The sequence below is a fragment of the Schistocerca nitens genome, chromosome 1, assembly GCF_023898315.1.
Source record: "Schistocerca nitens isolate TAMUIC-IGC-003100 chromosome 1, iqSchNite1.1, whole genome shotgun sequence".
In the NCBI taxonomy this organism is placed as follows: Eukaryota; Metazoa; Arthropoda; class Insecta; order Orthoptera; family Acrididae; genus Schistocerca; species Schistocerca nitens.
Window position 1 is genome coordinate 830,640,437 of NC_064614.1, and position 26,151 is coordinate 830,666,587.

At 40.0% G+C, this 26,151-nt stretch overlaps 1 protein-coding gene across 1 annotated transcript in view; it reads left to right on the forward strand.

The window, feature by feature from the left end:
- LOC126262890 (structural maintenance of chromosomes protein 3) overlaps positions 1–26,151 on the forward strand; it is a 169,407-nt gene that overhangs the window by 18,610 nt on the left and 124,646 nt on the right. Inside the window, exons 5-7 of the mRNA XM_049959780.1 lie at positions 7,948–8,106; positions 12,953–13,064; positions 17,015–17,196. Of these exons, the coding sequence (XP_049815737.1) occupies positions 7,948–8,106; positions 12,953–13,064; positions 17,015–17,196 (453 nt within the window). The remainder of the gene's footprint in view (positions 1–7,947; positions 8,107–12,952; positions 13,065–17,014; positions 17,197–26,151) is intronic.

The following is a 26,151-nucleotide window of genomic DNA, read 5'->3' on the forward strand; positions in this document are numbered from 1 at the left end:
AAAAAGTATACGCAATTCAGTTTGTAGAGTTGAAATTCTGTAGGTAAAACTGTCCTTCAGTTTTTATGTTTACCATTGCTGCAAACATTTTAGTTCTATTTATTTAGTAGCGAATTACAATTAATTCTACTGTTGTAAAATCCATTAATAGTAAATAAACATCTAATGTAGAAAGACTGTATCTCTGTGTGGCAGTTATTAGGTGGTAAAGCCAGTGATTCAAATAAACATTATATTTTGATGGGATAATTGACACGAGGCAGTACAATGGATGTGCAGACCATGTTCACTGCACATATAAGTACTGTATTGATGTTCATTCTGTGGCTCAGTTGTTTTATGGCTGGGAAACATGTTTTCTGTCTGTCTACCATATAGTTTGGTGATTTTGTACTTATCTACATGTTGCAATACCCAGTTCAGTAGATCTTGAAATGGCATCACTTAACAAAGTCTATTTATACCCAACTTTGTTGTACTTGATAATGGCTTAAGGCTGAAATCATGATAGTTATATAGTTTGTTCAGTCACACGGCGGCAGTGTCATTCAAACATTCCCAGCGAATTGGTCAGTACCTTTGGTGTGAGGTAACAGTGTTGATGCTATGAATAGTTATCTAAGAAAGGAGCACTCATTCATCATTCTGCCTCTTAGTGACAGTGCATAAAGAGCCACATCTTGATCACCTCACCAAATGAGCAGTCATTGCTGAAGTACAGCCCTAATTAGGAGGGGACTGATGACCATAGCTGTTAAGTCCCATAGTGCTCAGAGCCATTTGAACCCTAATTAGGACCAGTGTTGCACTAACAAGTACTGTTTGTTGGAAACTGGGCTATGTGCAGCAGTATCAGTTAAAAGTCTTCCTGTTATCATGCAACTCACCTAGAATAGTGTAGAACGGGGAGCAACTGAAGGGTTGAATGGCACAAAGTTTTGTTCAGCAATCACAGTGGATTCTGCCTTCATGTAAGTGATGGCCACTAACAGGTGTGCCATTGGCAAAGGAAGCAGCAACTATCAGAACGTCAGGTAATAACTACAGGAATAACTTGGACATCATGTTTTGAAGATCCATAGTTTTCAATAACCATATATCTACGTAGTTAGTCAAGGGAACGCTAAACAGTGTACATCCAGAAATCGTTTTGCCCTTTGTGTAGATGCTCTTATGGTGTCACTTCTCACTGTAACAGGCACACTCTCTGAGATGATGTCAACTCTCCTGGCCATCACAGTTACCATCCTTGGCCCCCATTGAGTACAAGTATATGTGGGATATGGCATCTGGTTGTTCTCCAGTTTTGTTTCTGCAGCACATTCATTATAAATGTGATTGTCAGTATTTAGATTATGGGTGGACTAGCAGTCCACAGGCCGGATCCGACCTGCAATTGGTTCCAGTTCACTCCACAGAAGAAATTTGTGGGGGAGAGAGAGAGAGAGAGCGCGAGGCATTCGCTCGGGGTATTTCTGTCGACACTTGGCTGATTTTTTGTTTGCAGCTCATGACACAGTCCAGTGTCCTTCTGTGCATGTGTGCAATGCTATTTAGCTGCCTCGGGATTTGGACAACAAAGAGAAACACGTTTCAGATCTGAGCATGAAGCTATGGTCCGTGTTGAGTGGAAAGGGGGCAAACAGCTTACCACCTGGAAGGGATTTTGGGAGAAGTGTTTTCGCCTCTGGATTAGTACTGATAACTCAAGCATGCTATTTACTGCTTACTCTCTATGTCTGTGCTCCACATTGATAGATACAGGTGTTGGTAGTTTGCAACAATGGCACAAAAATTAGATTACTCTTAAAATGCATCGATTTGAACAATGGCAGCAGGGGCCATGACTTGGTGAACAACTAGTCATCTGTTATCATTTCACGCATAGAGTTCTGTGCTATTCATTTGTTAATTTTGTACAAGAGTTTCCGTGCATTTTCACTTAGTTTGTTCACAAAATGTGTGGCATTGAGAAAAGTAGATACTGGATATCACCAATTCCAGGAGAAATGTACAGGGGATTATTCCTTTACCATATACAAAGATAAACTTGTTTGTCTGTTGTGTAGTGAATCACTATCTGTTATGAAGGAATATAAAGTGAAAAGGCACTTTTTGTGAAACACATCGTTCAACACAGCTTACAGGGCAATCGCGGAAAGACAAAATTAAAATTGTCAGTAATGTGGTTCCATGAGCATTAGTTTTACAAAGCCCCTCACACTAATTCACCACCAGTTCAAACAGTATTAGGATGACCTATGCTCCGATCCTGAAAAGCTAACTTACTATTGTGAAGTGGAATGGCTGGGCAATGGCAAAACGCTGAAACATTTTTATGATCCCTCACAAGAAATAGAAGATCTTGTATAGCTATCAGAGAGAAACCAGTAGCTGATGTAAATGAGCCTAAAGGATTTGTCATTAAAATGGCTTCAATTACAAACTCCAGAAACAAGGCCGGTTAGTTCATGAATTATACGACCATCTGGAAGCTTTTCAGGCAAAGAAGCACTTGTCAGAAATGTAGATATGAGCTGAAAACATATCGTTTTCCAACAATATCTGCTCAGGGAAATGTTAGTTACGATATTTATGCTTATGAACTGAAATCCTTGTTAATGCCTTTGGCCACAACATTTTTTCATGTGAGGAATGCAGAAATCACTTTTGCCGTATTTACTTACCCAATAAATTGTGACATAGAAAAGGCAAAATTCCTTCAACTGGAACAAATTAAACTTCAGGAAGATTTTTCTTTAAAATCGAAATTTGAATAAGAGCTGTGGTCGAATCATAGAATGAAGAAAAATATCCCCAACTGAGATCGTTGGCAGGAAAGGAACTCTGTCTTTATAGAAGAACATACAATTGTGAGCAATTTTCTCTCTCATGGAAGTAAATAAATGTTGTTGTTGTGGTCTTCAGTCCTGAGACTGGTTTGATGCAGCTCTCCATGCTACCCTATCCTGTGCAAGTTTCTTCATCTCCCAGTACCTACTGCAACCTACATCCTTCTGAATCTGCTTAGTGTATTCATCTCTTGGTCTCCCTCTATGATTTTTACCCTCCACACTGCCCTCCAATGCTAAATTTGTGATCCCTTGATGCCTCAGAACATGTCCTACCAACCGATCCCTTCTTCTCGTCAAGTTGTGCCACAAACTCCTCTTCTCCCCAATTCTATTCAATACCTCCTCATTGACTAATGACCTCAGCAGTTGAGTCCCATAGTGCTCAGAGCCATTTGAACCAATACCTCCTCATTAGTTATGTGATCTACCCATCTAATCTTCAGCATTCTTCTGTAGCACCACATTTCGAAAGCTTCTATTCTCTTCTTGTCCAAACTATTTATCGTCCATGTTTCACTTCCATACATGGCTACACTCCATACAAATAGTTTCAGAAACGACTTCCTGACACTTAAATCTATACTCGATGTTAACAAATTTCTCTTCTTCAGAAACGCTTTCCTTGCCATTGCCAGTCTACATTTTATATCCTCTCTACTTCGACCATCATCAGTTATTTTGCTCCCCAAATAGCAAAACTCCTTTACTACTTTAAGTGTCTCATTTCCTAATCTAATTCCCTCAGCATCACCCGACTTAATTCGACTACATTCCATGATCCTCGTTTTGCTTTTGTTTATGTTCATCTTATATCCTCCTTTCAAGACAATGTCCATTCCATTCAACTGCTCTTCCAAGTCCTTTGCTGTCTCTGACAGAATTACAATGTCATCGGCGAACCTCAAAGTTTTTATTTCTTCTCCATGGATTTTAATACCAACTCCGAATTTTTCTTTTGTTTCCTTTACTGCTTGCTCAATATACAGATTGAATAACATCGGGGAGAGGCTACAACCCTGTCTCACTCCCTTCCCAACCACTGCTTCCCTTTCATGCCCCTCGACTCGTATAACTGCCATCTGGTTTCTGTACAAATTGTAAATAGCCTTTCGCTCCCTGTATTTTACCCCTGCCACCTTTAGAATTTGGAAGAGAGTATTCCAGTCAACATTGTCTACAAATGCTAGAAATGTAGGTTTGCCTTTCCTTAATCTTTCTTCTAAGATAAGTCATAAGGTCAGTATTGCCTCACGTGTTCCAATATTTCTACAGAATCCAAACTGATCTTTCCCAAGGTTGGCTTCTACTATTTTTTCCATTCGTCTGTAAAGAATTTGCGTTAGTATTTTGCAGCTGTGGCTTATTAAACTGATTGTTCGGTAATTTTCACATATGTCAACACCTGCTTTCTTTGGGATTGGAATTATTATATTCTACTAGAAGTCTGGGGGTATTTCGCCTGTCTCATACATCTTGCTCACCAGATGGTAGAGTTTTGTCAGGACTGGCTCTCCCAAGGCCGTCAGTAGTTCTAATGGAATGTTGTCTACTCCCGGGGCCTTGTTTCGACTCAGGTCTTTCAGTGCTCTGTCAAACTCTTCACACAGTATTGTATCTCCCATTTCGTCTTCATCTACATTCTCTTCCATTTCCATAATATTGTCCTCAAGTACATCGCCCTTGTATAGACCCTTTATATACTTCTTCCACCTTGCTGCTTTCCCTTCTTCTTCCCATTCTTCTTCTACTTTACTTCTTTCCCCCACTACTGTCAATTGTTCCCTTATGCTTTCCCTGAAACTCTGTACAACCTCTGGTTTAGTCAGCTTATCCAGGTCCCATCTCCTTAAATTCCCACCTTTTTGCAGTTTCTTCAATTTTAATCTGCAGTTCATAACCAATAGATTGTGGTCAGAGTCCACATCTGCCCCTGGAAATGTCTTACAATTTAAAACCTGGTTCATAAATCTCTGTCTTACCATTATATAATCTATCTGATACCTTTTAGTATCTCCGGGATTCTTCCATGTATACAACCTTCTTTTATGATTCTTGAACCAAGTGTTAGCTATGATTAAGTTATGCTCTGTGCAAAATTCTACCAGACGGCTTCCTCTTTCATTTCTTAGCCCCAATCCATATTCACCTACTATGTTTCCTTCTCTCCCTTTTCCTACACTCGAATTCCAGTCACCCAGGACTATTAAATTTACGTCTCCCTTCACTATCTGAATAATTTCTTTTATCTCATCATACATTTCATCAATTTCTTCATCATCTGCAGAGCTAGTTGGCATATAAACTTGTACTACTGTAGTAGGCGTGGGCTTCGTGTCTATCTTGGCCACAATAATGCGTTCACTATGTTGTTTGTAGTAGCTTACCCGCCCGCCTATTTTTTTATTCATTATTATACCTACTCCTGCATTACCTCTATTCAATTTTGTATTTATAACCCTGTATTCACCTGACCAAAAGTCTTGTTCCTACTGCCACCGAACTTCACTAATTCCCACTATATCTAACTTTAACCTATTCATTTCCCTTTTTAAATTTTCTAACCTACCTGCTCGATTAAGGGATCTGACATTCCACGCTCCGATCCGTAGAACGCCAGTTTTCTTTCTCCTGATAACAACGTCCTCTTGAGTAGTCCCCGCCCGGAGATCCGAATGGGGGACTATTTTACCTCCGGAATATTTTACCCAAGAGGACGCCATCATCATTTAACCATACAGTAAAGCTGCATGCCCTCGGGAAAAATTACGGCTGTAGTTTCCCCTTGCTTTCAGCCGTTCGCAGTACCAGCACAGCAAGGCCGTTTTGATTATTGTTACAAAGCCAGATCATTCAATCATCCAGACTGTTGCCCCTGCAACTACTGAAAAGGCTGCTGCCCCTCTTCAGGAACCATACGTTTGTCTGGCCTCTCAACAGATACCCCTCCGTAGTGGTTGCGCCTACGGTACGGCCATCTGTATCGCTGAGGCACGCAAGCCTCCCCACCAACGGCAAGGTTCATGGGGGAGGAGTAAATAAATACATATGAGGTTAACAGATGGCAATGTGAAAAAATACTTTAAGACTCTGTGTCAATGATATAAATCCAGGCATGAACACCATTGTATTAAATATTCGGGCTCAGAGCGCACATTTACCTGCAAAATTTGTGTGTTCAGTGTATTGCATTTAGACAAAAGTTACAGTGTTTCACACGAGTCTCTTCGCAAGATAATATTCACGTGTTCTTGAAGAGGTGCATTTTAAGGTACATGTTATTTCAATGACTTGTCAGGAAGCAAGGCACCAATCACAAACAGTGACAGACAATACAGTTTTGACCAAGGGTGTTGCTGTCAAGTCATGTGACACTTCTCCTCTTCATCCTCCCTCTCTCTCTCTCTCTCTCTCTCTCTCTCTCTCTCTCTCTCTCTCCCCCTCCCTGATTTTTCCCCGAAGCCTCGTAATATTTCACACATTTTGCTGCCCTGTATTCTTGTGTTTAGTTTCGAGAGTTTCCATTTATAACATTCATTTTCTTGAAAAGGCATATATTGAGGTACAGTTTATTGCAGTGGTCTGTCAGAAAGCTTAGCACACAGTTTAAAAATATATTATCCATAAACTTCACCATCATGGATGCTGTAGCCTCAAACTTGTGTGTTAGGGGCTCTGTTACCATGTCACTTGAGTCCTGCTTCCTTATTGGCTGTACAGTCTGTAAAACTTTTAGTGAGCTCTGCTGTCCTGGTTTGAGCACTTTCAGCCATTGTGTGCAGTGCTAACAAAATAAGATTCATACCTATCATCTACAATGCTAGAAATGCCACACGAAAGTTAAGCAGCTGTCACATATTCAGTATTATTGTCAGTATATAAATATCATGATTGTCTGAGGGCAAGAAATATTGATGAACAGTATTGGTGCCTACCAAAGTATTTTCAGTATTATCAACATGTATTATCTGAGTGAAGGCAGTATTTTCGGTTTGACGTTCTGTTGTTTGCCTTTTTCCAGTTTGATGTTTAATACAGTTGATATGTGCCAAGGTCAAGTCATTTAGATTTTAAATAGTGGAAATGAGAACACTGTATTATGGCATTTGTACTTGTTAATTTAAAACAAACAAACAAAAATTTCCCAACCTAGTACCGATTAGCTGGGCTATGCTGCAGAGAAGGGGTGTGGTAACACCCCTTCTCTGCAGCATAGCCCAGCTAATCAGTACTAGGTACCAACTAATGTTGGTTGCCTTACCCCTTATCTGTAGCATAACCCAGGTCGTTGGTACTAAGTAGGGAGGTCTTTCTTGGTTTTGAATTAAAAAGTATGAATGCTGTTAAATAGTTTTTCAATTTTCACTTGATAGGGACACTGCTAGCAAGGCACTTCTGTTTGGCTCTCTGATGAATTCATAATGTCTGCAGTGTCAGATTTATACAATGTTGCAGCATTTCACAGTTTTTCGTTTTCCTCTCAGTGGTATCAATTTTACTGTTTTCTGGGTAAACATAAAATGAATGTACTCCCGAAACACGTTTTGAGGCATAATTTGTTGGTGTGGCATATTGAGAAACATGTCCCATTCATATAGGTGCATTACTCCATAAACATTAATGTCACAGATGCTATAGTTTTGCCTTTATGCATGCCCTGTGACGAGTTAGCCCACGAGCTTAAGTAAGTATGCAGATTAGATCTGAGGGTAACAAAAGATTGCTGACGCCTGATATAGATTATTACAACAGTCGTATAAGCTAATGGTAGTGGTGTAAAAATAGTGGGGCCCCTTCAGTAAGTCAAAATCATGTTCCAAGGACAATATAATGACTTAAATGCAATTGCTTATTTGGCACAGATTCAGAAATTTTGTTTATACATGAAATAATAGCTTCACAGACTCGGGCTGTTAACTTTCAGCATGTCATCCTAGTGTTGTCACAGAGAACTTGCAACAACAAACTAATTTCAGTGACTTACACATAGCATTTGCTTGCTTTTCACTTGCTCCTTTCTCTAGTATTATGAATTTTTAATTTATAATGCAGCACCGTTCTGTATATTGATGCAATGTTTGTATTTGTCTTTCAGATCGATAAAGAGGAGGTTTATTTACGTCGGGTGATTGGAGCTAAAAAGGACCAGTACTTCTTGAATAAAAAAATAGTACCAAGAAGTGATGTGATGAATTTGCTAGAATCTGCTGGTTTCTCACGTTCTAATCCTTATTACATTGTAAAGCAGGGAAAGGTAAGCAAGCAAAGGGGGGAAAAAAGAGTGTTATACACTAATGAGTTGTTTATACGTCATTATAAAAGTTAATGTGCAATATTGTAGTAAATAAATCTCTCTAAACACAGTTAGTAACTATAGACAGGCCAGTGAAATAATGTCACAGTGTGTCAGTTGCCCAAATACAAATATCACACCAGAAAATTGTAGAGCCGCTACTGTTTCGTAGTAGTAAAGCGTCAAAAAATGTTGACAGCTTCGGGGGATTGAAACATACTCTCTTCATAATAAAAAAGAAAAGGTTTGGAAACATATGTTAAAACAAAATAAAGATTATGATGTTCCAGTATTTTGATACATATTTTAATGTGTAGGTGCTTTTCTTACCTGCATGTTAAGGAGGAGAGTAGACTCCACAGTCTTCAAAGACTCTTTGTGCCAGTAATCTTTTCATGCCCTGCATCTTCCAAGATGTACCATGTACTTTTGACAATAATGTTCCATTTTGTGGGAGTAATACTGCCCAATGCCTCATGCACTAAAAATGCGACATCTTTAAACTTAAAACTTTTATTTCTGTCTGTAACTTACGGTGTCACCTTAGCCCGCATGAATTCTTTGCATTGAAATACCAGTGGTATGGTGGTAGACACAACACTTTATGATGATTGTCTTCTGCAATTTTGTCTTAAATGACAATATATGATGTATGCTGTTTCACGAGTTCTAACAATTTTGCCTTTTACATTTGCTTATCAGATAGATGCTGTTCTTGTCTAGCCAGTCCACGACTACACTCTTTCTGCTGCTGCATGTACGGGCTTTGTTTAATTAAACAAAATGATATGGTGCATTATTAAATATGATTGTGGATTTCTTTTCTATATTTGGAAGCAAAGAGTGTACGAACCACATTTTACATTTTGTTGCCATAATTCCTTCGTAGTAGCCCCCAGATTTCTTTGATGTAAACAACAACAAAACGTTTGGAACAAACACACGAATTGTTCCAGTGTATTAAAAAAAAAAAAAAAAAAGAGCTCACTATCTTTTCCAACTGGAGATTTCGTTGTTCCTTGCACAGTGCAGCCCACACAGTCAGCCTTTAATGACCAGCATTTATCCATGTTTTTTCCAGCCAAAGCAGCTTCTTCCAGGTGATGTATTTTTTGTATGTGTAATAGTCAGATGGTGCTCTCTTGAAAATTATGAAGTTCCATCATTTTAGCAACACACACTCTGGTTTTTACCGGGGTCAGAAAAGCGGCAGTTTGCTCTGATAGCTCTGCAGCACACTTGTCCCTCTTCATTTTCTACACAGAGGTTGTCTCCTCTTCATTTTCTGCACAGAGGTTGTTCCAATTCTCAGTCCTGCAACAACTCAGGGGCTCGCTGTTATCCCTTTCTTCCTCAGAATAGTGTTGTATGAGGGTGGTATGAAAAGTACTATAGTTGTCAACTCCGGCTATCAGTTCGTTGTTTGAAGTGAATCTTTGTCCACCAAGAAAAATTTTCAGTTTTGGAAAGAGATATAAGCCTGACGGAACCATATCAGATGAATAAGGCGGGTCTGACAACACATCATACCTTAGTTTTAGTAATTTTGCCATGGTGACGGCACATGTTTGTGGGCAAGCGTTGTCTTGCTGGAAGATGACTTTCTTACTTGCTAAAGCTGGCCTTTTTTCGTGTATCTTTCGTTGCAGTTTGTCCAGGAGGTTAGCATAGTCTTTTCCAGTTTTTTTATGTTTGTTTCCCCAGTGGGGAGATAACCTACAAACAAAATCCTCTTTGCATTCCAGAACACTGATGCCATGGCCTTTCCCGCCGAAGGAATTATCTTTGCCTTCTTTGGTGGTGGAGAGTCAGCATTTTTCCACTGCTTTGACTGTTGTTTTGTCTCTGGGATATAGTAGTGCACCCAACTTTCACCTGTAACCACAAAGCGGCACAGAAAATCTTCTTCATTTCTCCTAAAACGGGGCAAACATTGTTCCGATATGTCCATTCTCATGTGTTTTTGATCCAGCATCAAGGGTCGCGGCACCCATCTTGTAGATAATTTTTTCATTTCTAATTCTTCAGTTAAAATGTGAGAAACACTTTCAGGTGACATCTGGCAAGCGTGAGCAATTTCACGCACTTTCGATCAGTGATCCTCCATGACCATTTTGTGCATTTTTGCAATGATTTCTGAAGTAGTGACACATTTTGGCTGACCACTGCATGGATCATCATATAAGCTCTCCCAACCAAATTTAAATTGCTCTGTTCCAAGAGCACTGACGTGGCTTGTGTTTACAGACAACAGTCTTATGAATATCATGTGAACAAGTCACGCTAGCACTGACCTCTCATGGTGATTCCGAGAAATTTTCAAACCACCCTTGTACATTATATTCGAGCTCACAGGAGTGGCTCTTTGAGATAATGCCGCTGCCTACTTTCCTGTGGTCTGAGGAAGAGGCCGTATCATATATGTTTGATATTAACAAAATGACACTTTACATTGCACTGTTAACACAATCTGTATTAGTAAATCACGATCCACAACAAATGATGGACACAGGACAGACACTTTTCAGCCACTGAGAGCCACCGTGTACAACCTTGAGTCATAGGAGTGGCAGTGCAGCACCGTCACCATGGTGACACTTACAAATTCCGGAGCTCAGATTGGAGCTAGAGTATCCCCTCCATACCATGTGCTCCGCATTCTTCCAGCAGACTAATTTATTGGCAGAAGCTTTTTGTCGTAATAAAACTAACTCATTTTCATCATATAGTTATTTTGAACTCCACAACTACACTCCTGGAAATGGAAAAAAGAACACATTGACACCGGTGTGTCAGACCCACCATACTTGCTCCGGACACTGCGAGAGGGCTGTACAAGCAATGATCACATGCACGGCACAGCGGACACACCAGGAACCGCGGTGTTGGCCGTCGAATGGCGCTAGGTGCGCAGCATTTGTGCACCGCCGCCGTCAGTGTCAGCCAGTTTGCCGTGGCATACGGAGCTCCATCGCAGTCTTTAACACTGGTAGCATGCCGCGACAGCGTGGACGTGAACCGTATGTGCAGTTGACGGACTTTGAGCGAGGGCGTATAGTGGGCATGCGGGAGGCCGGGTGGACGTACCGCCGAATTGCTCAACACGTGGGGCGTGAGGTCTCCACAGTACATCGATGTTGTCGCCAGTGGTCGGCGGAAGGTGCACGTGCCCGTCGACCTGGGACCGGACCGCAGCGACGCACGGATGCACGCCAAGACCGTAGGATCCTACGCAGTGCCGTAGGGGACCGCACCGCCACTTCCCAGCAAATTAGGGACACTGTTGCTCCTGGGGTATCGGCGAGGACCATTCGCAACCGTCTCCATGAAGCTGGGCTACGGTCCCGCACACCGTTAGGCCGTCTTCCGCTCACGCCCCAACATCGTGCAGCCCGCCTCCAGTGGTGTCGCGACAGGCGTGAATGGAGGGACGAATGGAGACGTGTCGTCTTCAGCGATGAGAGTCGCTTCTGCCTTGGTGCCAATGATGGTCGTATGCGTGTTTGGCGCCGTGCAGTTGAGCGCCACAATCAGGACTGCATACGACCGAGGCACACAGGGCCAACACCCGGCATCATGGTGTGGGGAGCGATCTGCTACACTGGCCGTACACCACTGGTGATCGTCGAGGGGACACTGAATAGTGCACGGTACATCCAAACCGTCATCGAACCCTTCGTTCTACCATTCCTAGACCGGCAAGGGAACTTGCTGTTCCAACAGGACAATGCACATCCGCATGTATCCCGTGCCACCCAACGTGCTCTAGAAGGTGTAAGTCAACTACCCTGGCCAGCAAGATCTCCGGATCTGTCCCCCATTGAGCATGTTTGGGACTGGATGAAGCGTCGTCTCACGCGGTCTGCACGTCCAGCACGAACGCTGGTCCAACTGAGGCGCCAGGTGGAAATGGCATGGCAAGCCGTTCCACAGGACTACATCCAGCATCTCTACGATCGTCTCCATGGGAGAATAGCAGCTTGCATTGCTGCGAAAGGTGGATATACACTGTACTACTGCCGACATTGTGCATGCTCTGTTGCCTGTGTCTACGTGCCTGTGGTTCTGTCAGTGTGATCATGTGATGTATCTGACCCCAGGAATGTGTCAATAAAGTTTCCCCTTCCTGGGACAATGAATTCACGGTGTTCTTATTTCAATTTCCAGGAGTGTAGTTTCAGTATCTCATAACATTTGTAAATGGTCCTACATAATAAGAAGCCTGTGCCCGTAACAGTTTAAATGTAATTAATGAAGCACATTAAAAATTAGTGTCAAACTGTATTCTAGAGCATGAACTGTAAATACAATAGAATGTCTAGTACAGGTTATTTCGTAATGTATCATAAGTGTGAGCATTGTCAATACAGTTGTTACAGAAAATGAAAAACTGTGCACCTGACAATTGCTTTTACTGGTTTTGTACTCTTATATTTGAATTGTTGCTGATATATGCTTTCACCGTATGTAAGTCCACTTGAAAATGGAATAAGGTACCAAATCCGAGTGTGGAACTAAAAATAAAGTATTACGCAGTTGAGATGGATTTATTAAAACAGTGATCCTTTCACAATCCTCGGCATTATTGATTTACCGTTGTCACAGGATGACTCTTATTTGATATCACATTGCCATGCCAATTGTACAGTAAAAAAATTTATTATACCTGAAGATGCTCAGATGATTGAAATCTGTAGTTAATGAAGAATTATGTTATCAGCAGCTCTTGGTGGTTCTGAAATATGACTGTATTCAAATACATTATTTTGACAAAATAATATATAATTTATTGCAATTTTATTTCTAGATTAACCAAATGGCTACAGCACCAGATTCACATAGGTTGAAGTTACTACGAGAAGTGGCTGGCACAAGAGTGTATGATGAAAGGAGGGAAGAGTCAAAGGCCATTTTGAAAGGTATATTTTCTTAGAATGTACGGAAACTTATAACCTTTAGTTCATAATTTCTACAAATCACATAAACTTCTCTTTGTTTAGGTTTTCCAGAAATAAAAATGTTGGAACCAGAAGTTAATACTGTATTTACCCAATTATAAGATGAGGTTTTCTCCCAAATTTGGGGTACAAAAAATACAGGGTCAACTTAGATATGCAGATTAAACTATTGTTACTGAGGTCAGTGTTGTTGTGTTGTGTTATAGATTAATATAGGGACAGTCTTAGAGCTACATATGAAACTTCGGCAATGGGCTGCATGTGCAAATTTATTTTGAGAAATTTGGAAGGGTTAGAGTGGGAACAGCGACACACCATCTTGGCTGAGAGCAGCAGTTTTCATCATGCTGCCAATCATGGGCATGTATGCTGCGTACTGTGGCTTTTTGTGAACATATACCATGTTTAAACTGCAGTTGACCTGAATCCATTTGTAGTCAGAATTCAGTTGACTCTAAAGATAAACAAATATTCAAAAATAGTATACCTTTCTGCAGGAGATGGTTAAAGTCTAAATAGGAGTTCATGATATACTTTGTGTTCTGTGCACCAGTGTTGTCAGTGCTCACCGTGAGGTATGATAGAAATGAAAGGGGGTATGTCGGCTGCTCTTTTTGCACAGCTAGTGAGAGAGCGGCAGTCAGACAACGTGTTTGGAAGCAAGAGATGAAGTAATAGTGTCACATTCTCATGTCAATATAGATGCGAAAGGTACTACGCATTTGGGTGTTTCCTACTTCAAGTTTCAGCCAGTCCTCTGTTCCAAGAATAATTTGAGCACAACAGACTTCCTGGAGGGCAGTAAGTTCAGAAATTTTGATACAAATACTTTTAAAATTTTGACAGCCGAAATGTGTCTACTTCATACGCAGTCTTACTTTCCTCTCTGCGTATCAACTGGCAAGTGTTCATCAGAGAGCCTCAAACTACTGCTGAGCCTTAAAAACAATGTATTTGCTTTCCAAATAGCTGCTTCCTTAGTGTAGTCCACTTGTGATCTGTCAGGAGGAAGAGGAGTCCAAAGCTCTCCACCTCATAGCACAGGTCCATATATCTGCAGCAATGACCATCGCAGAATTGATGTAGCCTCTGGTTTGGAGCCAAGTGGAGGATTTCAACCAAAGGACCCCAATCAACTCTTGAGTGCAATGCTGTAAATTGTGAACTCTTCTTGCCCCCCACAAACGAAGCCAGCAATCTTCACCACTTTAGCCTGCCACCTATAGGAATTGTGGATGTCTGCAGAATTCAAGTGACAGGCTTTATTGGTACCGATATAAGCAATAACTTGCAGACTATTGCACCCTGCACCCTCGATAGCTGCGGGCAGGACCTCCTCACTTCTGAGATGAGACCTCCTGACACCGAGTGCACACTGGGACTCTTTCCATACCTGGGCGCTGTTTCCCTAAAAGGCTCCATAACATGCTAATATTGTACCTCCCGACAATTAGTAAACGCCCCCCATGTGTGCCTACTCAGACCCTGTCAAAGGAGTTACCCTCTTTCCACTCACAGAGTGAGTGAGTGAGTCCAGATGGCCAACCTCCATGTTAATTCTCCACCTCTAGTGACTTGACTGCATAAAAACCCACCACACACACTGCAGTGAGCATGGATCTCTCGCATCAGGCACACTGGGAGCTGCCTCGACAGCAGAGCCTGTGGGCAAAACCAGTGATACCTGAAGTGTTCCATGTATCGCATCAGTTTCTCTGCTGCCGACACACCTTGAGGCATTAGCCTTCTTCACTGCCGCAGACCTGCAGACGGCCGACTGTGGCCATTAGCATCTTCAGTTATCGCAAACTCCGGCCTCCTGTGTCTGCACACTGCATGCACATACCCTATTCATTCCAGTAACTTAAGAACTAAACTTTGAAAACAAACAGTAAAGGGTAAATATGTGACTTGCTAGTCTCCTGGCGCTTTACCAATGAAGGCTGAGAGCTAACTGAGCTGTGATCAGTGGTTACTGAGTGTCCAGAAAGAACAAACAAATGACAACCACGCTACAGATAGAACTAATGTACACGCTGCCTTACTAAAATGCAATGCAATAGCTCTTTAATATAAAAATATTCAGCGAATTTAATAATTAAACTATGCAGCCACACAAAAATATGCAAAGAATTTAAAAATTCAACTATAAAAACAAACAGAAAACCTAAATATGTGACTTGCTAGTCTCCGGGTTCTTCACCGGTCTAGGCTAATTACTGTAGGAGGATATAGGCTGACTTCTAATTTGTAGTTGGTGTGGTGAGAAGCAGATTGCACTAAATGTAGAAAAATGTAAGTTAATGCAGATGAGTAGGAATACAGTCATGCATTGTTTGAATACAGCATTAGTAATGTGGTACTTGCCATAGTCATATCAATTAAATATCTAGACATAAAGTTGTAAAGTGATATGAAATGGATTGATCATGTAAGGACTGTAGTAGGGAAGGTGAATGGTCGATGTTGGTGTATTGGGAGAATTTTAGGAAATTGTGGTTCATCTGTAAAAGAGACTGCATACATTCTTAAGTATTGTGCAAGTGTTTGGGATACCCACCAGTTCAGATTAAAGGAAAACATTGAAGCAATTCAGAGATATGATGCTAGATTTGTTACTAGTAAGTTCGAGCTACACTCGAGTATCAGAGATGTTTCATAAACTCAAATGGGAGTCCTTAAAGAGAAGGTGACATTCTTTTTGCAAATCACTGTTGAGAACATTAGAGAACAAGCATTTGAAGTTGACTGCAGAATGATTCTACTGCTACCAACGTATATTTTGAGTGGGATCACGAAGATAAGGTAAAAAAAAAAATTAGGATCATGAGGGGGCATGCAGATAGTCGTTTTTCTCTTGCTGTGTTCGCAAGTGGAACAGGAAAGGAAATGACCAGTAGTGGTACAAGGTACCCTCTATAGTGCAGCTACAGTGGCATCAAGTGTATTTATGTAGATTGTTGTTGTTGCTAAAATAGTGAAATAAAGATAAAAATTAATGTAAACCATTTTTTAAATTTATTTTATTTCTCTTTGTCATAAGTTTAGAATTGGTATAATGTTAGCTGTTTTAGGCAGGTACTTTATATCAGTAAAACTAGGCAGGATATCTCTTGGCTTCACCACGGGAGTGTGTATGTGTGAATGTGTGTGTGAGAGAGAGAGAGAGAGAGAGAGAGAGAGAGAGAGTTGTGTAATATTGCTAGAAAAAGATCTAGTGTTCAACAACTAGTGTGAATGCTGTTTTTTGTTAATATGTTCCTGTTTTCCATTCATTGATCTTCTGTAAATGAGTAGTTGCCTTTATTTTGTATATTGCTCTATCCAAAAATTTCAATTATTGTTGCACTGCATGTTAAAAGTAAAATTTTCTCAATGTGCCTCTTAAAATTGGTATCTTATATTCAATGTTATGAGAAGGAAAGTTGCTACTCAACATATAGCAGAGATGCTGAGTCACAGATAGACACAAGAAAGACTCTCACAATTAAAGCTTTTGACCATTAAGTCCTTCCTCAACAATACACACACACATACACGCGCGGCTGTAATCCCAGGCAACTGAAACTACACTTTTTGTTGTGCCTATCTGCGACTCAGCATCTCCGCTATGTGGTAAGTAGCAACTTCCCTTCTCATAATATTGTTTCATTCCATCCTGGATTTTCCATTGTTTTATCTTACGTTCAACTTGTCTTATAATTGGCTAAACACAGTAGTTTCCATCGTATACAAAATTATGTTTAGTGTAGTTAGATGTTTTATCATCATTTGAGGTATCTTTTGACATTTGCATGTAGTGATGCGTTTATCTCTCTCTCTCTCTCTCTCTCTCTCTCTCTCCCTCCAGAAATATCCATTTTATTGTTAATCCTGTAAGGATGGTGCTCACACACATTTTCTTCTTACAGAAACTGAAGGCAAGCTGGACAAAATTGAGGAATTTCTGAGGACAATTGAAGAACGGCTAAAAACTTTGGAAGAGGAGAAAGAAGAACTAAAAGAGTATCAAAAGTGGGATAAAATGAGAAGATCTCTTGAATACACTATTCATGACCGGGAGTTGAAAGAGAACCGTGAAAAACTGGATAATGTGGGTTATTATTTACAGTATTTAGCTTTATTGACAAAAGTTTATCATAATTTAATACCTGTATGTTTGATTGCAGGAGATATTTATTGTTTCATCAGGCTAGTTTGTACAAGAAGGTAATACACTTGAAACAAATTTTAGAAATCCATTACTGTTTAGCTTTGCCAGTACTTGGTTTGTGCAAATCATTAGTTTTTGATAACAATTAGGTTGGCAGTTTTTGGTTAAAACCTTGTACTCTCATTCTGGAAGTGTTAAATCCTACTCCAGCCATGCAGATTTAGATTTTATGTGGTTTCCCTAAATCACTTAGTGGAAATGGTGGGATTGTTCTACTAAAAAGGGAATGGCCAGTTTCCTTCCTCATTTTTCTTTGGTCCAAGCATTTACTAAGTCTTTAATTTCCTTATTGGTGACAGGACATTAAACTCCAGTTGCTCCTTCTGCTTTTTAAATTAGTGCTTTGTTCTATATCTCCTTGTTATTTCGTATGTTTATGAGAACTAGTCTCGTGTGTAAGAATTTTGTAAAGGAGGTTCATGTTGCCGTAAGTGCCAGTGTGTCACCTGGATTAAACAAATCAGTAACCACTGAAAAATTAGCTCAACATTGCATCGACATTCACAGTAAGCAGCCACACGAAGTGGTTTCTGCAAAGCATTTAGTCTGCTTACATTAGTATATGCTACCTGTTCTTTGGATTCTTTCACGTGCCTAGTTAGTTCTTTGTGACATACTATAAGATTACGAGGCTATGAGGGGAATTTCATAAAGTCTACATGCAGCTAGATGTTGTGTTGGTCATGGTCAGGCGGTGGTAGCTATCAAGCCTTGAGAACTGGATGAGGAGTTAAAGACAACTGTCAAACACATCTGTTGTAGCAGGCTGGAATTTTTGTTCATGTTCCAACCGATGATGCCTTTCCCCTGGATTTAGAGGCCTCCTGTGGAATCATTTGGGGAGGGGGGCTGAATTTACACTCACAAAGCTCACAATTTGTAGCATTGTTTACATGGCTGACTGCAGTCATCTAATTTGGAACCAGGTTGAAGGTTTAAATGCAGTTGATTTTAGATTGATATTTCTTAACTTTCTATGTGGTGGAGAAGGAAATTTTAATGTCCTCCTTAAATAGACCAAGCATGCACTATACTCAAATAGCACAGACATATCAGGTGCCCATATGGCTGTTCATGGTTGACACTGCTGTAAATAGAAAAGTTGGAGCAGTATGAAGTTGTAGCAAATTGCAAGGCAATCTCGGGAGAATAGGTGCTTGATTCAGTAACAAATAGTTGACTTCTTCATCATAAATACATGTAACATATTGTACATGAATAGGCAAACAGACCTGTCATTGTTCAGTTATATGATTGTGCTGATCATCTTCTGGAGATATAACCAACCATACAATATCGAGGAATGTGCATCTGGAATGATGTAAAGTGAACCAGTGGCATAAAACTAGCTGTAGGAAAAGCAGATGCCTGACTCAGATTATTGGACGAACCCTAAGAAACATAATTTATCTACAAAAGAAGTACCTCACAAAACTTACGTTTGTCTCATTCTTGGATACTGATTGTCCATCTGGGACCTTCACCAGGCAGGATTAATAGAGAAGATGAAATCCAAAGAAGAGCAGTGTATTTTATATTGCGTTCATTTGGTGAACACAAGAGCATCACATAGACAACTATGAAACACCAGTAGCAGATGTTACAAGAGAGGTTTTGTGCATCACTGTGAGGTTTATTATTCAAATTCTGAGTTCATATAACCCAAGAAGAGTTGGACAACATACACCTTCCTACCACATCCATCTTGTAAAATGACTGTGTCGGGTAAATCAAAGAAATTAAAATGAAGGCTTGCTTATGGTTGTCCTTCCTGTACACCATATAGTCTCTAATGAGATGAATAGAGTGTCATAATATGAGATAATCTGTATTAAGATTAATAACATAGGTGAGAAAAAAAGTTGTGTAGATCATTGGTCTGTGCCCTTAATAAGTGGGATTATTGGAAGGAATAATGCAGATTCAAAGAAGAATTGTCTGCTTTGTCACAGATTTGTGTAACAAGTCCAAGAGCTCCCTTAGAAAGCCCTCAACACAATCTAGTGGCAGATGCTGAAGGAAAGGTGCTATGGATCATGTAGATCCATACTATAAAATTCTGAGAGGCTGACTCTAAAATCTTATATTGGGCGATATTTACAATTTATGAAACTCAAGTCTAGGGGCAGAGTCATTACTGATGCGTTCTGTGGAGCATTGTTGATAACACTTTTGTAATGGGATATGTTAACATCTGTTTGTGAGTAACCACTCACAGAGCAGCAGCCAGAAAAAATATTTCATAGCAAAGAACTGAAGCACTTGTGCAAAATTCTGATAGGATTATAACCATTAAATGTGTAATGAATGTTCAGATGAAAAGGTACAAAATGTCACAACAACCAATCTAGTTGAAATTTGCATATGCCACTGTGGGACAACATAGCGAGACATCTAGGGATGGGAATGTAGTGCTAAGCATGATTGTGTATAGACGTGGACACATGATACAGAGGAAAAGCAGACAGTTGTGTGTTGTGTCTGCTTGACTTGGCAGTGCATGTGAGGATACCATTGCGTTAACACTGCAGAATTCAATGACTGAGAAGCAGTTAGTTTTCTGACTGCGAACGGGGATTAAATTGACCGATATTCATTAAAGGATGGTGGCCGTATATGGGGGAGACTTCATGTCTTGAGAAAGGGGAGTGATTGTTTTCAGGAAGGTTGGGAATGTTTGAGTGGATGACCAGAGCCCTAGCCAGACAAACATGGTAATCAGCCCAAACTCATCAATAAGATGAACGACATGGTGAGAAGTGATTTGCCTGTCACAATGTGAATATTAGCAGTGATGTTGGGGCCATTTTTGGATCAGTGTGGACAGTTGTGCACAGCAGGTTGAGTTGCAAGAAGTTGGGTGTGCCATGGGTTCAGAAGAAGCTCAGCAAAGTGCAAATGGAACTGCATATATGGGGCTAGCACTGCAACACCTGTCCTGGTACCATGAAGACCCTGCTTTCTCTCAGCGTATCATAGCTGGTGATGAGACGTGGTGCCATCACTTCAAGCCAAAGACAAAGCGGGACAGCATGCTGTGGAAGGCTGTGTCGTCACCTCCCCACAAAAAATTCAAAGCTGTGCTCTCAGGGGCATGGTGATGCTCAACATCTGTTTCAGCTTCCAAGGTCCGATACTCATTGAATTCCTCTAGCACAGAAAAAGCATCAGCAGTGACGTATGCTGTGAGACACTCCGTAGCTTACACAAGTCCATCAAGAGCAGATGGCCTGGGCTGCTTATGCCGAGAGTGTTTCTACTTGATGATAACACGCATTCACATGCCTCCAAAGTCACACACACATAGTGTAGTGGCCAAGTTCAAGTGGGAGCAGCTTCACCATCTGCCCTACAGCCTAGACATGTCACCCTGTGATTTCCGTGTGTTTGGTCCTAAAAAATTAAAAAAAAAATCTCATAGGGAAGAACTTCATCTCAGACGACAAACTGAAGGACACAGTTGAAGGAGTGGCTTAGTGTCACACCCACAGGAATTCTGTGAATAAGGAATCCTTCGGCTTCTGAAAAAGTAGATAGTTATGTATGGGTATTTAGTGATTACTTTTAAATAGACTTCAGTTATACCCACAGAATTGTTTCATAGCTTTCCTTTTGAACACCTCTCACATATGATGAAACAATGGTCACATTTTGGAGGTATTCTCACCATATAGAGGTCGCAGGAAGCCTGCCCAGTGATGGACTGCGTTTGAGCAGGTAGGACAAGCCACATTGCTGCACTGCAAAATGAACGTGTGCATATTTGAAACATAAAAAGTGAATGCATTACAATCAACCAGTGTTGTCATTTGTCTAGTTTGTAATGTTGTTTTTAAGAGGACTGCAACAGCTTTGAAAATAAGCAAGAACACTGTTTTAATGATAGAGAAAGAACAGTGCAGTATATATTCTGATGAAAATGACAGAACAAAGCTGCAGACAAGAGCAAAAGGTGGCTAAGGAAGAAGAAGTAATGAAAGCTTTGAATAATTTCCAGAAAGATGCTATTTGTCATCGTATATGAGAATGAATCAAAAAGTAATGTCTCCTTTGGCAAAAAAATTAATAACAAACTTTTAGCAGAATGACTACAGATCATAACCTGAATTGTTCTCTATACACTATCATTCAACATAGTCACCATGCATTTGTACACATATGTGCCATCGTCAAACCCAGGCATCAAAACCAGTTTGGAAAAATTCAGGATTTTCCTCTTGATCCATGATTTTAAAGCACATTTAACCTCATCCAAGTCATTCAGTCCACAACTATTTATGTTGTAAGAATGTTACTACTACATTTAAGCACGTTGGTTGTCTTTCATAGGTTCAAACCTGTAGAAGTCAGACGGGGTGAAATGAGGGCTGTAGGGTACATGAGGTACTACTTACCAACCCATTTTTGCAGTCACTTGAGTGGTGAAAAATTGCTGTCAGTGGCATGGATTATTACCTTTCCAAGTTTCGTAAGTATGGTTACATAGATTTTACTTTTGATTGTGAACTCTTAATGCATCTGTCTCTTCGAATCATAGTGCATCTGTCTCTTCGAATCACTTCATCGAGACATTCTTGATTGGTACCTGCAAAAGATGTCGTCAGCTGGCCACTGCATGGTAATGTCTGCTTCTCTATTACCAAACTTTTTCGCCCAATGCCACACAGCATTTTCTTCATGGTTGAGGTTAAAACAGTTTTAAAATTGTCTCAAGAATCAAAACCCTGAATTTTTCCAAACTAGATTTGATTCCTGGGTTCAGTGATGATGCAAATGTGTACAAATGAGCAGTGACTATGCTGAAAGATACTGCAGGCGACAGCTCAAGCTATGATCTGTACTATTTCGGCTGTTATATTTTCGTTATTAAATTTCTTGTGACACAGGAGGAGTTACTTGTTAATCCACCCTTTTTCTTAACAGCTACTATAAGAAAAAAGAAGATCCAAAACTATCTAAATTGCTTATGTTGCTTCAGAAATATGATTTTTTAAGACAGGAAATTCTCAATGTATACAGCATTCAAAGAAATAGGCTTTAGCCATTCAGTGTTCAACATGCATAAAATATTAATGAAAAGAGAGATGTTGTTTCATGGTGATGCAGATTCCTCTGCAGGATCATGGATGTGACATTCGAAAGTATAGTGCATCTAAATAAAACTTAGGTTAATGCCAGTCATTTATTACATAAAGCTGGAACACCTGAGGGGAACAGTGGTAGTGTCTGTTGGAAAAGGAGGATGAATTGTTATTTACATTCAGTTACATTGGACAGTTTTGTGGCGAACTGCCTGTAAATCTTTCACTCGAAAAAGGTATATGATTAACACAAAGAGATGAACAGTGTAGTTTTGCAGAAGTGGTTCGAGACTACTTATTACTAGGCTGTTATAGACCATCTTCAGACCCATACTGTGGTGTAGATGGTGGTGTGAACTCAGCAATTAGCTTTTGTGGAGGTGTAGTGCCTGCCCAGTTCACAGCCACCATCTACATCCTGGTGCAGGTTTGAAGGTGGTCTAAAACAGACCTTTCACCCACACTGAGACAGATGCCGATTCATTTATTTTACAAAGATTCCTGGTCCTATGGTCCTGAGAACCAAAGGCATAGTCGACATGAAATTTAAAAAAAGTTTCGTGTGGTTGTGACTGAATATAAATAGTTTTATATAATAAATAAAACACTGTACTCCAGAGAGACATGTTCTCAAAAATTTCTTAATAAATGCTTTTTCATAGTGAATTGTATGCAGGTGAACTGTTTCCACAGAGACACTTTGAAGTAGCTTATTTTCTGCATGTAAATATCGAAAAGTAACCAATTTTCAGTTAGTGGGATCGCATATGTTGTGGCGAAGCCCCATTTGGAAAAATAATATACATAATAACCTGTTTGGAAATTTAAAAAGTGCTCGAAGGCAACAATGTATCAGTGTTCTCGATGCTCTGGTGCCATGCAAATTGTGGGTGGTTGAGTGGTCTCTTTAACACTTCGCCATCCGCACGTCGTGTACAAATTTATTCGCTTGGTGCCGGCAGCACTAATTCTGATTACTTGGCTTGTCGCTGGCCATTCTTGATATTATGGGGAGATCATAAATTGTTAAATTTCACTAATCTCATCGTTAGTTCTCATAAGATCACAACCCTGTTCCCCTACTTTCATGAAATTTCGAAGATATACATACGTAAATAAATACAAAATTTGTTTGTTTCATATATTTGTTGTCTTTGGTACTTAGTATTGCTCTTTCATATGAAATACAGCAAAACAGTCTCCAAGATGTAACGCAACTCCACAAGACTTGCACATTTGGTTTGTTGTTGTTCATTTTTGTTTTTGGAACATACATGGCAGTTTCTTTATTTTCGTTTATTCATTTTGGAGATAAGTATTAGTTGGTGTTGCTTTATGTGACTGAGAAGTCTGTCAACCGCATAATGATGAGACGTACATGATGTAGTGGCAACCTCCAAGTTTTGCTCAGAAGCAGGTACATGGTCTTTTATCCACGAATCAGACACTTTCAATAAAAAATCGTGAAATCGGAGACTCTTGTGTTCTGTATTGAAATATTGACATGTACGGAATGCATTAAATAATGCGCAGTTAAAGAGGTACATGCAAACCTTTTTTGACCATTTTATAGTTTTTCTGTATATAGGGTAATAACTCAAATATTTTTCTGCCTGATCTACTCCTTTCATGTATTTTTTGTAATCTAATACACTTTCAGGCTTTTTAATTCTCCCACTTTCAGGCTTTTTAATTCTGTAATTGGTTTTTCTACATTTTCTTTGAGTGTCAGTCAAAGTGTCATTATGTATTGTAGAGATCATTTGTATCATTTTAGTTTTTGCAGCTCTCCATACCTGTGCGAGTACTTCACCTTTCCGTTGATGAAAAGCTTCAAACACATTGACTTTTGCGCGCTTTAATTTTTCCAGAAATTCTATACTTTTCTGTATTGTTCCACAAACTCGAATTTTCTTTACAAGTAACTTCTCTGCAAGTTCTACATTGTTATAATAATTATCCATGTAGAGGTGATGTCACTTTCCATAAGAAGGTGTCAATAGTTTCATCACTGTTTTTGCTAAAGGCTGTCCAGCACCAGAATAAATCTTGAATGAGGAAATATATCCTGTACTCGACTCACACAGCATCCGAATGAGTAAGCCGTATTTCATAATTTTCGGCGGATTGTAAACTTAAAATTTAACCGTCCACATCACGGTATAATTCCTACATCAGTTGAGATGTTTTGACTTAGATTAAAAGTTTCTTTAAACTTTTTGGAAAAATAATCAATTACGAATTTCACTTTGAAAAGTCTGTTGGCATTATCCAGTTTGTTGTTGCCGTAAAATGTAAAAAAGATAATATTTGTCTGAATCGGTTGCAGGACATCGTTTTGCGAAACATTGGTGTGTCTGTCAATGGATTCGTTGACCAATAATCATCAATCCTTGCCTTTTTTTTAATAATTCCTATTAGGATAGCAAGCCCGAACCATTTTCTAAGTTTGGGCCCCGTAACGTCAACAAATTCGACATTTTTGTTATCTAGTTTCCTTCTATTGCAATTTTGACTGTAGTACTTGTTGATTTTGTTGCTAATATATTAAAATAGATCGTTCCCAATATATAATTCTACGATATCTACGATGCTCTATGTATCTTTGGAAAATATGTTTGGACTCTGAGATCCTTCAAATTTGTTATTGGTTGTTGGTAAATCAAAGTGTAAATCGACCACTGTGCACTGTCGTCTTCATCTGATTCATCCGAATCAGTTGGCAACTGTAGCGTTCGCCGAATTCTTCCTGGACGTATTTCACTATCTTCCGACGATTCTGCTTCACTTTAATTTTTTTGTATCCGATGTCTTCTTCTCAGTTGGCCAACTCGTCCGGAACTCCGGACAAGACGTCCATGCATTCATCGTAATTAATTGTATCGCTTCTTTCGTCCGCCATGATGAAAGGGCACAGGTACTTATAAAAACAAAAACCTTGTTGATGTGTGCAACTTATTGTTACCTAAACAGATCACCAACAGAATGCAAAAGATACTAAAGTGCTAACGCCAGCCACTGCACAATACTATGCTCACAACACCATTGTGGTGTCGTCGACCATGGAGCGATACTATGCACACAACACCACTGTGGTGTCGTTGACCGCTGAGCAATACTATGCTGACGGCACCACTGTGGTGTTGTCAGCCGTTGACCGCTATTTCGTGCACGACACCTCTGTGGTGTTGACGGCCGTTGACCGCTATTTTGCGCATGACACCGCTGTGGTGTCACCGGACGGCATAGTGTTAAGATATACACCATGTAATATAACATCGGGTTCAGCCTTGTGACCTAGAACTTTATAACAAAGGATTGTGTACACTTGTTAAGTAAAGTTCAAAATTTAGTTTAATGTGGACACTTGTAACGTGATAGATTATGTAGTGGATATTTTGAACTGTGGTTGCATGTAACCCCACTAGAGTTTGGGCTTGAACTACCTTGTTAACAATACTCTGGGAGTCTCAACAAGCAAATACATGTTAGCCGTTTCCAAATAACTTGTGCTGTACGTGGCTCATTGCTTTCTTTTCCTGTTTTGAACTGAGTGAAGCGGCTAATCCTGATCCATCATAAATTTCAATTATGACCCTCACAAGACCAGAAGGTATTGGCAATCAGTGTACAAAGTGTCAGTTCTACTTTTGCAAAACGTGGGGGTAGGCTGCTGCTAGCTTGTTCACAGTCATGGCTGTCTACCACTGTATAGTGTCCGCACTCTGTGCTAGAGTGACTGAAAACGAAATCT